This window comes from Vombatus ursinus, unplaced genomic scaffold (assembly GCF_900497805.2).
Source record: "Vombatus ursinus unplaced genomic scaffold, bare-nosed wombat genome assembly UNPS02014794.1, whole genome shotgun sequence".
Taxonomy (NCBI): domain Eukaryota; kingdom Metazoa; phylum Chordata; class Mammalia; order Diprotodontia; family Vombatidae; genus Vombatus; species Vombatus ursinus.
Window position 1 is genome coordinate 3,607,916 of NW_020954572.1, and position 13,062 is coordinate 3,620,977.

Sequence of the window (13,062 nt, forward strand, 5' to 3'; positions counted from 1 at the left end):
TTGTTGTGTAAATTTGTTAAATATTCTATCCTCATATCTTAAAAGTTATGAAGTTTTTAATAGATATCATCCAGAATTCTCTGACTCAGAATTCAGTGGCACAATCTGACCCATTTAATTTTTTCTAGCACTTGGTAAATAATTCTGAAAACAAACATACATGATGCTAACAATTTTAACTTTTTAAAAATAGTATTTTACTCACATATCATCTATCATCATTATAAAGAAAGTGAATAGTATATTATTATTTTCATTGGCATGGCAGCAGACAACTAATTCACTTCTTATGTTTGACTCTTGTGTGTTTTTTATGGGAGAACTATCTGTGATAGAAAAGTTGTTACCTGGTACTGCTCTGAATATTAGATTTTTTACTTGTGTACAGTGGTGAATGTTCCTTATACATAGTCTCTAACTTTCTATAACATTTCTCGTTTCACATTACCTTTTTGGTCAAAGTGAAACTAAGTGACCAATAAGATGTATTTGTATTGGGGGTACAGGGTGGGGGAAGAAAGATCGTCAGTGTATTCTAAGAAAAACATTCTTGAAGTGCAGAAAGTCATTCTTTTAGTAAATGAGCTTTTAAAAACTTTTATTCAGCATTGCTGGAAAGTGAGTAATACAAGGAGATATCAATTATTTGAGTCCATCCACTAGAACTTTCTCTGATTCTTCAGCCCCGTTGAAAAACTTATTGAGGGCAAGTTGACTATCTTTGTGACCCATGTAGTGCTAATATAACTGAGGGCAGAATATGCTAAGTATCATTTTAATAAAACTACTAACTAGCCTTTTACTAAAGAAGACTATAAAAATGACATTTCTGATATCTTCCTGTACAAATCTTTATTTTCATTAGAATTATTGTGGAAATAGCTGAGTGTAAAGGATTTACTGTGGTGAATTTATTTTTGCTTTGTGAACCTAAAAATTTAGTAACATTTGTACATTTAATCACTATATTTTCATATTTGAGTATTTCCTTTTATAAGTGAAGAGAAGTTTGTTCTCTTTGAAAAATTTCTGCACTTTTTGCTATCAACAACCAAATGTCCACTTTCAGAGCTACTTATTTGAAAATCTTAGCTTAAAAAAAGAATACAGCACTCTCAAGAAATTTATAGCTTTATTATTGGAACTTAACGTTTAGCCAAATCCTATTAATGACAGTCTGAATCAGGCACTTTCAAGAGAATTTATTAGCTCTTTGGGTACTCTTAAATGAGATGTTTTATAATGTAGTTAAAATTGAATGAATGCTACCAGTGAGTGACCCAAAAGTTAATACATCTGGTAACAGGTAAGCCAAATCTGGATGCATATATCTATTTTCTGAGTGTAAATATAGGATAGTCAAGTATAATCGCAACATTATGAAAATAACACACAAAGTGTTGAAGATAGTTACTTAATACTCTTTGCCATTTGATTTACTTTGTGTGTAACTAGTCAATAAAAAAGGCTTTAAGTTTATATCTTGTTTCAGCTATCTTTTACCGAAATGATTACAAATGTCCTTAGATCACTATAACTTATTGAATACTCAATACTTAAACCACAACCCTTTGCCTCTTTACCCTGACACTAAAGATAAGCCTTTGAAAAGGATAGATGTTTTTTAAGATTCTCCTTAAAACTTTTATAACTATTTACAGGAGCAGTTAGGTGGCACAGTGGATAGAGCTCTGGCCTTGGAGTCAGGAGGACCTGAGTTCAAATCCAACCTCAGACACTTGACACTTACTAGCTGTGTGACCCTGGGCAAGTCACTTAACCCCAATTGCCTCAACAAAAAGCAAAAAACAAAAAACAAAAACCCAACTTTTATGACTATTTTTAAGTTGAATTTAAAAAATCACGCATTTAAAGGATATGTAATACTTTAAATTTAATCATACTATAAATGAACTGATAGATCCAAAAGCCATTAAGAGAGAGCTCATTGTTTGAAGGTAGGTAATTTGATTGTGGGAGGAAGACATATGTATAGAAGTATGACTGTTTGTATACTTAACGAGGCCTCTTTTTCTGGGACCTGAGAAACCCAATGATCATTTTTACTAGAGAATATATTTGTCCCAAGAGCAGATATTTTTAGTGCTTCTCTATGGCCATTTAAAATCATATAATGGGTTGACCAATTGTTCCACTTACATGAATTTTTTAGATAACTAAAGTATATCATCTTTATCAATGGAAATTTTTTAAAAACTTAGACATTTAGAAAAATTTATAAAATGTACTACCAACATTCTCATCTTTTAAAATAGAATATAATTTAGTCTTTTCTTTAAGAATTACTGCAGTCATTGCTAAATTGATACTCTTTAAGATGTTAGATTCTTCTTATTCTTATTATTTTGCTCCTACACCAATAGCTTTAGTATATGGACTTTGCAACATCTATTTTGGCCACTCATTAGTGTATTAAGGTTTCCTCATTTGGGGAAGGGGAAGTTCCATATAATTAAGGTTCCTCAATGAGTTATCTCCTGATAACTCAAGTGTTAGTGTCACTGGACTAATTGTATCTGTATAAAATATTACTTCTCCTACATACTGCTACATGTAATTTCCTTTCTATTTGAAGATTTCTTAGCAATAATTAAATAACTAGGATTATATGTTATAGAAACAAAAATTATTTTTGCTCTGTCATCAGTTGAATTGAGAATCTACTTTTCCAAATTTTGCATGTTGCTAATGTAAGCAACATAGCAATGTATGCTCAGTTAGCATATGTTAACCTTTACGTTGTTCTTGTAAAAAAACAATGTTTCTTGGGTTTTTTTTTAAACCATGGCTTCTAAGATTTTATATTCTAAAAGTACAGTTTTACTAGTATAATGCATGTTGATGGTCAGAAGTTTTTCTTAACAGTTTTTATTTTGCATGTACTTTAATTTACATTTTGTAAAATAGACAGATATGCCTTACTTTATGCATTAGATGGTGTGACGTTACCTTCTTTGATCATAATCTCTTGTCTTTCCATCTCTCTCTTACTCTTATCAATCCATTATCTGTCTTCATTGTAACATTCCTCCCAGTTCTCCTAATCCATTCTCACTTGTCTACTTCAGTTTCCTTTAACTATATCCTTTGCATTATAGTTAACCAGCTTATATATACTAAGTACCTCTGGAAATACTCATATAACAGTACTGATTAGGTCCTTACTGTTGCAATGAAATATTTTAAATTCTTTTATTCTTCCCTAATTGACTATCATATACCCCAGATAACTGTTCCCAACCTCCTCTTGAAGACCCCCCAAGACATTCCCATCCCAACAGGTGATATCATCTCCTATTTTCCTAAGAAAACTCAGGCCATGCATCTTGACCTTCTTCATCCGCAGCTTAAAACCTCTACATTTTCACCTGTTCTCTCCTCTGCTCTGGTCTCTAAGGAAGAAGTGACCTTTCTTATCAAGGCTGGCCCTTCTATATTATCCTTGATCCTAGCCCCTCCTGTCTCTTCTGGTAGCTTACTTAGTCAAATCATTCCCTCCATCTCTCTCATTATCAGTTTTTTCTATTGGCTTCCCCTCTGCCTGTAAATATAACCAGATTTGTCTAAATCCTTAAAACATTTTTATCTTGCCATTTCTTCAAGCTGTCCCAGATGTATCTTCCCTTATGAAAGGAATCATAGAGAATCATTGTCTCTGTTTCCTCACAACTCATTAACTTCTGGCTTTTAACCCTAACTATTCTAATGAAACTTTCTCCTTGAAGATTTCAAATGATTTTGTTTAATTACTAAGGCCAGTGAACTTTTCTCAGTCATTAACCTCTCTGCATCTTTTGACAGTGTTGATCACTGTGGATCACTTGGGTATTCTTCCCTTGATTCTGAGACATTGCTTTCTACTAGTACTCTTATCTGCCTGACTCTTCAGCTTTCTTTCCTGGTTGATCTGTCTCCTGAACCCTAAGTTTGGGTGTCTCAACAAAATTCTGTCCTAAGTTCTCTTTTCTTCCCCTGTATACTCTGTCCCTTCATGATCTCTTCAGTTTCCAAGGCTGCAGTTATTTCTACATCTGAATGTCCTACACCTATCTGGATGTCCAACATTAATTTCTCTCCTAAACTCTAGTTCCCAGCATAGCCACTTGCCTACAGAATATCTACTCTTAAATATCCCATTGGCATCTTAAACACACTTGTCTGAAATGGAATTGCTTGGGGGCAGCTAGGTGGTGCAGTGGATAGAGCTCTGGCTTTGGATCAGTAGGACTTGAGTTCAAATCTGACCTCAGACACTTGACATTTACTGGCTGTGTGACCCTGGGCAAGTTACTTAACCCCCATTGCCTCACCAATCAATCAATCAATCAATAATAAATGAATGAATAAATAAATAAAATGAAACTGCTTATCCCCGATTCCTTCCCAGAACTACTCCCCTAAACTTCCTTATTTCTGTCAAGATTACTATCATCCTCCAAGGTTCATGAATCTCAGGGTAACCTTTGACTCTTTCTTTTCCCTGACTCATTTTCTGTCTTCATGTCCACAAAATTGCCAAATCTTATCAATTCATCTATAACATTTTATTATCTGTCCTTGTTTGTCCACTCATAACGCCACCACTCTAATTCAGGTCGTTCCTAATTGTCCCTGCTTCTAGTCTTTTTCCATTGCAAACTATCTTCCAAATAGAACTGACAAAATGAATCTTTCCTAAGGCATGAATCTGACCTGTCATGCATGGTTGGGAAAAAAAAAACCCACCATATTCATTTGTCTTTACCTTGTTGTCTCTAGAATAAAATACAAACCCCTCAGCTTACTATTTAGGACCCTCTACAATCTGGCTCCATTGTACCTTTCCAGATTATTTTATATTACGTCATTTAACGCACTCTAGGTTCAGACAAAGGTGAAATGCTGATTCTACAGTCTCACAAAAGGGTCCTACAGAAGAGTATAATATAGTTATAAAAATTGCTTCTTCATGTTTAAGTCTTTGTCAGTGCATACTTGTGAGTATTATATGTTTTATGCATTTCTTTTGCTCCTAACTGTAGGGAAAAAGTTCCAGGAAAACTGGACTGCCATGCTAGTCCTTGTATATGACATCACAATTTTCCACTCTGTCTGGAACACATTACTTCTTCGTAGGATCATAGAGTTAAAGCTAGAAGGGACCTGAGAAGCCACCTCCCTCCCATTTTATAGATGAACAAACCAAGGCACAGAGAAGTTGAGTGGTTTGCCCATGGTCATAGTCAGTAAGTGTCTGAGATAGGATTTGAATCCAGATCTTCCTGACTCCATTTTGTACCCTAACCATTATACTACTGCCAGTTTTCATCTCCGCCTATCAAAGTCCTTATTTTCCTACAAGAATAGCCCCTGTCATATTCTTTGCTAAGCTGTCCCTAATATTTCCACCACCACACCAGTTATTAATGCTCTGTCGTTCTTCAAATTACCGTATCTTATCCCTGTGTGCATGTTGTATACCTCAGTAGAAGGTAATATCCTTAAAGACAAGGACTTTTTTACTATATGCTTTCATAGATGCTTCATAAATGTTTGTTGGGGTCAGTTGAATTGAGGTGGTCCTGAAAAGTTACTTATTCATTAAGACAACAAACATTTATTGAACTTAATATCTTCAAGGTTCTGTTTTTGGTGATGGGCATATAAAGACGAAGTGAGACAAAGTCCTTGCCCTTGAGGAGCCTACAGTCTAGTGGGGGAAATTAAACAAGAACATAAATCATCTTAACAAAAGTTAGGATATGTAAGTATGTGGGTTGGATGCAATGAAAACATTATTTGAGATTCAGGGAGGAAGTGATTGTTTCTAGCTGGAATGATCAGAGGTTTCATGGAGAGAGAGGCAACTGAGTTGGGCCTTGAAGGGCAGAATTTCAACAAGCAGAGATGGGAGTGGGTGTCCAGCCCAGGCATGAGCCAAAGAACAAGAGGTAAGAGAGAGCAAAATAAGACTGAGAGAAAGCATGTAGTACAAATTTACTGACTGTGGCATTCATGAAAAGAGAGTAGTAGCTGGAAAGGTAGGTTGGAACTAGATTGTGGAGAACCTTGAATGCCAAGCTAAGGAGGTCTTTAAATGCAAAAGGAATATTATTTTGGCAATGATAGAAAGAAAAGATTGAAAGGAGAGAATAGATATGAGTAATAATGAGGGTTCATACTAAAGTAATCATAGTGAATATAGTGAGGAAAGACAGATTCAAAAGATACTGGGGAAATGGAATGGAAAGAACTCAGCAACTGTTTGAAATTTGAGGAAGAGAAGTGTCAAAGATAAATCCATGACTATAAACATCAAGATCAGATGGTACCACAAATGAAATAGTGAAGTCAAAAAGAGGAGCAGGTTTAGAAGGAATAAGCTTGGTTTTGGACATGTTGAATTTTAGGTACTGGTGGAACATCCGGGGGAAATGTCTTATGGTAGGACAGATGTGGATCTGAAACTTGAAAGAGAAATTGGGAATAGAGCTAGAAATATGGGAGTCATTTGTGTGAAATTGCCAAAGGAAAAAGAGATTTTGTAGTAAGAGGAAAAGGGCCAAAGACAGAACTTTGGAGACCATTCAAATTAAGAGGTCAAGAGGATGAGGAGATAGAAAACTATTTAGGAGATAGGAGTACAACCAGAAGAATTTTGCTTGTGGATGGCAAAGTGTCCTGGGGGGAAGGCTGTTCAAAAGTGGCAAAAGCTTCTCAAAGTTTGGGGAGAATAAAGATTGAAAAAATGGATTGGTCCCTGGTGTTGTTTGAGGGAACGTTTTCAGTAGAGGAATGGGGCCAGATGGCTTATTAAAGAAAGGGCTAAGGGAAAAATTGGTAGTGAAGAATTTGAGGTAATTTTCCCCAAAAACTTAGAAGAGAAAGAAAGGATGGTAGTTAGAGGGGCTAGAAGAGTCAAGAGAAAACTTTTTTTTTTTTAGGTTTAGAGACCTGAACCATGTATGTAGGCAAATGGAAGGAATCAGTGGCAATGAAGAAATGGAAGATGCATGAGAGAAGTTATGACTGCCAAAGCAAAGACCTGGAAAAAATGGGAGAGAATGAGATCAAGGACAAAGGTAGAAAAATTAGCCTTTGTGAGGAGTAGGAGTTCTATGAGTAGAGGAAAGGGAAAAAGAGAGGGCAGCTATAAAGAGAAATTTTGAAGAGCTGAGGGAATTCATGTCACATGGCCTCAATCTCAGTGAAATTTTTGAAAAAGGCTTAACCTACTGCTTTTAAGTATTAAGACACTATGGGTTGGGGGAAAAGAAGAGAGATGAAAAAGTTGGGAATAGTTGCTGTGGGAAATGAGAGAGGAGTATAGAAATGTCAGAAAACAGTGAGACCCCAGCTAAAGTTGTCTGCTGCAATATTCAGCATCCCTTACCAAGTATGGGTAAGGACTTGTGGGAAGGGGTGGTCAAGAGAATGTAAAGTGGTAGCTAGTGAGACTTTAAAGGGACAGACCATAGGCTGTGGATGGAATTTAGGAAAGGCAGTGTTGGGGAGAGAGAATTGAGAGGAGAAGGATGGGTCACGGGACCAGAGTTCATAATAAAGGTCAAGAGTTATTTTGGTGTGAACGAGGGGGTATGGGAGGTGGCATAACCACTTTCTAATTTACCTGTTTTATGCAACCAGCTTTTTGCATGTCCAGTTTTCTTAAAGATGGGGAGGGCACATCCACATTTTAAGAGTTAATAAGTGATCAACTAATAATGCTCTTTGCTTTCTGTTCCAGTGTTTGTACCAGTGAAGATTATAACTCCTGAAACAATTCTTTGTGGAATAGTTTCTTTCATGGAGTACTCATTATTGGGGTGTATTTTCTTTAATTCACATTTGGTCTTTAAATGTTTCAGACAACAGCAGCCAGAACAGATACCACATGTACATGAAAAGTCAACTACAAGTGCAGATGCACTTGAAATTGATCCAGGTATTACTTTTGTTTTTATTACCTTCTGATCAACTGTGTTAGCTTGGGGGGTGGGGGTGTGTGTGTGTGGGGGGGTGTGTGTGTGTGTGGGTGTGTGTGTGTGTGTGTGTGTGTGTGTGTGTGTGTGTGTGTGTGTATCAGTGGTATCAAAAGAAATGATCACTGCATGTTGACTCAGAAAACCACAGATTAACATTATGTTGTACTGCATTTTTAGTTATTTTGTTAAACATTTCCCAATTATATTTTAATCTGGTTATCATGTTTGACACTCTAATGTAGAGCTCTTTGTCATTTCTTTTATTTGGGATTGAAGGAAGAAACACATATATATTGCTTTGTTTGTTTTACCTCTTGTATGGGTCACAATGGCCAACAAATATATTGTCTGATGGACAGTGATTAAACTCTCCCAACTTAACTAGTTTGATATTTTAACAGCAGTATTTGTTGCCAGACCCATACTTAAAGCTTTTCCACCTTGGTGTAGAACTTGTCAGAGCTTAGGCTTCATGGGCATAGCCTTTAAGAATTCAGATTCACTTTTGTGCCACGGTGAAGCATCTGAGTAGGATTCTTGTTTGTTTGTTTTTTTTAAAATTGCTTCATCATCCCCCAGAAAATGTGCTCATTATTTTTTTATTTTTTGTCTCTGGCATAAATTTGGATAAATTTTTATAATTCTCTGATTTTAGGTGGCAAGGAATCTAAAGCATTCCTAATGCTAGCAGTAGAAATGAAACTTTTTAAAAAGAAACTAGCTATCTAGATGGTATCCTCAATTTATGTGCAAATGTTTGAAGATGCACCTGTAACTTTAAAAATGTTATTTTCTCTAGTATTTTTACTTGCAAATTTTATTCTATTTCATTGCAAGTTTTGTTACAGTAATGAATTCATGTTTATAACCTTCCACAGAGATAGTTGAAAGGAGATTAATTCCATTTTACTATTGGGAAAATTGAGTCTCAAATAGGTGAGTTAAAGCAATACTCAATTTCAAAATTCAGATTAGATTATGCATTAACATTCCTTACTTTATTAGATGAATAAGCTTTGATTTAATTGGATACAATACTGAGCTAGTTTTTGGCAATGAGATGTTAGGAAGTGAATAAACAGAAAATTCACATAACTGAATATGGATTAGATCTCTAAAAGCATATCTTTTAAAGAGTTTGTTGTTTAATTGATGATTGTCAAGAAGTAACCAAGTATTATATTTGACTTCTTAATAGGTGACGATATGACTGAAGAAGACATGCTTCAAGCTGCTATGAATATGTCTTTGGAAACTGTTAGTAATAATTTGAAGACTGAAGGAAAAAAATAGCAAAGCGACTTTTAAAAAAATATCAAAATATTCATATTCCCCAACATTGACTCCTTGTGCAGATATTTCCTATACAGAGCTCATTTCAGAAATATGTCAGAGTAGCACAGTTCAGAAAAAAGTAGGGGGAGGTGGCTTGCAAATAAAAATGATAGAAAATGCGTCAAGTTTAGAACTAAAGACTATATCTTCCAAATACTAGCCAAAGAGGCATTCAGCAATTAAAGAAATAGACAATAGTTTTCTAAATAATAACATTTACTCTCTTTTTGGGGGTGGGCAATAACCTCTTAAAATAAGAATTTTTTAAAAATCTATTTGCAGACCAACTGATAGGATCTAGTCACAGGTTTTTTCCAACATTGTTGAATAATCTGATTTACTCCTCTCTCACCTTCTCATAGTTGCTTGTTTCTTAGTGCCCGAAGTGGCCTTACTGCAGAGAGTGTCACTTGTCTATAGTTACAACAGGTATGATGTTTAATGGGGTAAATCATTCTAGCCACAACTGTGTTTTGTGTGCTCTAGTTTTTTTTTCTTTATTTTTCATTGTCTCTGACCTCAGTTTTTCTCCTATAGAGTTTTCATTCCACCTTATTTGAAGTTAGCCTATAATAGGAATGATTTCCTATCATTTCAATATGCCATAAAGGGATCAGTATCCTATGATTGGTGCATTCCTAGATTTGAAGGGAACCCTGCAAAAGTGAGGTGTTGAGACAATATTCAGTTTGGGGAGAACATAACTATTTTTCCAGGTGCTTCATGAATATCTTCTCTGTTACATCAAAATGTTACAGCTTAAATGACCATCCCTACATTATGCACCTCGACATCAAGTTGTTTCCTCTGTTGCTAAGGAAAATGAGGGAAATGAAGTATACAAGTTAGCTTGTGTTAAAAGACTTAAGGTCCAAGATACATGTATAATGGACTAAACTGGGCTACCTGGTTTATATCATCCTGCAGCCTATTTTTGTGAATGGTGCTTTCTGTTTTACATACATTTGAAATGTATGAAAATGTATATAAATGCTGCTTGACATATTCCATTTAACAGAAATATTTTCATCCATACAATAATCTTGGAACACATGGAAATAATTTACTTACTAAATTATATTTAAAATTATGTTGTGACTTGAAACATACTATTTAGCTACAAATACAATAATAATTGGATTATTCAATAGCAAGTGAGGTTGTAAATAAAAAAGGGTTTTGTCAAACATCTTTTTATGAGGGTTCCCAAATGATTTTCTGTTAAATAGTGCTATACTTTGGGTTGAGGTTAATAGTGCCTTTTTTAAATAGGCATTTTGCTCCTGCCATCAGCCATTACTTGTTTTCATTTGCAAAATTTTTCAGAGTTAATATACTAAATAGGAATTGCTTCTCTGGAAATTAAAAATATAGTAGTTATGTCATTAAAAAATTCTAGATGGCTCTACTGATCAGGGAAAATTTTTTGCTGTAAGATTTGTTGCTAGATATAACTGAAAACCTAAGAAATGACGTTTATTGATGAAGTAACTTTTACTTAAGTGTGAACTTTTTAAAAAAAAAAATCTATCTTGTGCCATATAAAATTTTCCAAAGTGAACCATAAAGTAATGAGAAAAAATTTTGGCTATTAAATCTTTTTAAGCATTTTTAATTTATAAAATAAAATTCTTGATTTTAGAATACAATAATCAATAAATCTGGAAATATGCACAATTGTCCTTACAATTTTGTGTAATATTTCCGTGTCTGTTTTCCATCACCTTTTCTCTTTGAAAACCTACATTCAGCAATTCATATATTTGAGTTAATGCTTTCTCTAACATAAAAACATGGCTAACTGTTAAGATTGAAACTATGTTCTGTTATAGTTTCTTACATAGTAAGTGGTCTAAAAGGAAAGTAAAACAGAAGGCTTAAACTCTTGTAGTGCCCAGGTAAAACGATTTTTAAAATAACACGTCAGCCTTAATTCTTGATGCTTTTTGTTGACGCAAGTTGAACCCTTAGGCCAGAAAGTTCAGACTGAGTTATGTCTATATTGAACATACCATATAAATTTTATATTTTAAAAAATGACTAGTGTATTGCCATCTTATCATGGAATATAGATGTGGAATATAGATTTTTGATAGCTTAATTCTGGTCATTCAGATTATATTCCTTAGTTGATGTAATTTCAAAGATGGCTACTCCATAATAATACATTGTATAAAATAAATTAGCTGGAAATCCCCTCCCGCCCCTTGGCCTACTTTCTTAATCTGGCATTTATTCAATGCATTGTAAAACTTGTGAATTTGTTTAAAATTTAAAACCATATAAAAGTACATCAAATCCTACCACTTCTGTAAGCATCCTGTGTAGAAGTCAAGTTCTACAACTTGACAATAGCCATCCTACTGAGATAAAGTTTCATTTGTGGCACTAATGTAGGGAACTACTATAAATGTTCAAAAAGGATTTCTATTGTGGGTCAACAATTAGAAGAACATTAATGTTTAATATTTAAACAATATTCTTATGCAAAATGAGTATTAAATAGGATTAACAAGGTACAGAAAAGTTTTGGTTAGATCTCCACAATATTAGTAATAAGTAATGACAAGATTGGAAAAACCAATGTATTTTCAGATACGTGCATGACTTTTACATGGAAGGAGTACTGATCAGAGTTTTTGAATTTGCAGGGTAGTGATATTAAGCTTTATGTATAAATATAAAAATATTTGGAGGCAAACTGTATCTTAATATCAAAAATTCAAAAAGGTAAAACTTACATTTTTGTTTAAAAATATTAGGCAAATAGTTTTTTTTTATTGTTCTCAAAACATTTTCTTTTATTAATGGAGATGCTTTTTTTAAGTGAACTGCCACATGAAGATTTTCCTAAATTAAGACTATATATTGCTAAAAATCTAGTAAATCAATGAAAATATAATTAAATATATGCTTTAATATTGTAAAAGAAAGCTTCTCATAGCTAAATTTTATGCCAAAACAAGAAATTGAAAATACAGCCTAACCTCTCAGTTAGTACATTCAATACTGTTTTAAAAATCATGCTCGTGCCAATTTCTGTAATATGAATATGTATTTATAGCTTTTGTATTGGCAGACAGGGTCTGCCAGAGTGTGGAGAAAAGCTTGATTCAGTGCTTTAAAAAATCGTAGTTATTTTTTTAATGCTTTCATTAGATTGAAAAACAACATTAAAATAAGTTGTCACTTTAAACAGAATGTTTTTAATCTGAATAAAACCTCTCTTTGCATTTGAAAGATCCAGTTTACTAATTTGCTGCAAATGGATTGATTTCTATATTTGGGCCTTAATATATGTACTTACTTCTATATATGTTCATATACACTTTTTTTTGCCTTTATTTGAAACAGCATTTCCAAACACTTGCTTTACATTTCCTAGAATAAATAACATGATTTTGAGGTGATAAACATTTCAATTCAAGAGGATAAGAAAATCTAAATAAATGGGAAGGAGAAAGTAAATGAGAATTGGTTTGACCCGTTTTTAGTTTTATTCTTAGATGAGTTTTTTAGAAAATTCATGCTTTGAAATATTGGCCACTGAATTTGTTCAGTCATGATTGCAAATGAAATTTTAAAAGCAATTTTCATTTAATAGTGATGTAAATTCTTTGGGATTTAGAAACATTCCTATAACTATTTTGGTAGGGAAAGGTGGACCTGAGAAAGTGTAATTTAGTGTTGTGGAATTGTTTTTGTTAACTTCTTTAAATATTCTCACCTTAAAAACTGTAAG

General features: G+C 33.8%; 1 protein-coding gene across 4 annotated transcripts in view; it reads left to right on the plus strand.

The window, feature by feature from the left end:
• The window catches only part of ATXN3 (ataxin 3), a 35,758-nt gene extending 23,198 nt beyond the window's left edge, over nt 1-12,560 (plus strand). For 2 of the 4 annotated variants that reach the window (XM_027869950.1, XM_027869951.1), the window contains 2 exons: nt 7,869-7,945; nt 9,184-12,560. In XM_027869950.1, coding sequence (XP_027725751.1) covers nt 7,869-7,945; nt 9,184-9,278 — 172 coding nt within the window. In that variant the 3' untranslated portion in view covers nt 9,279-12,560. Of the gene's footprint in view, nt 1-6,944; nt 7,083-7,868; nt 7,948-8,863; nt 8,926-9,183 lie in introns of those variants that run through there. The other 2 variants (XR_003569810.1, XM_027869952.1) reach the window with 2 other exon arrangements.
• The last annotated feature ends 502 nt before the right edge of the window (nt 12,561-13,062 follow it).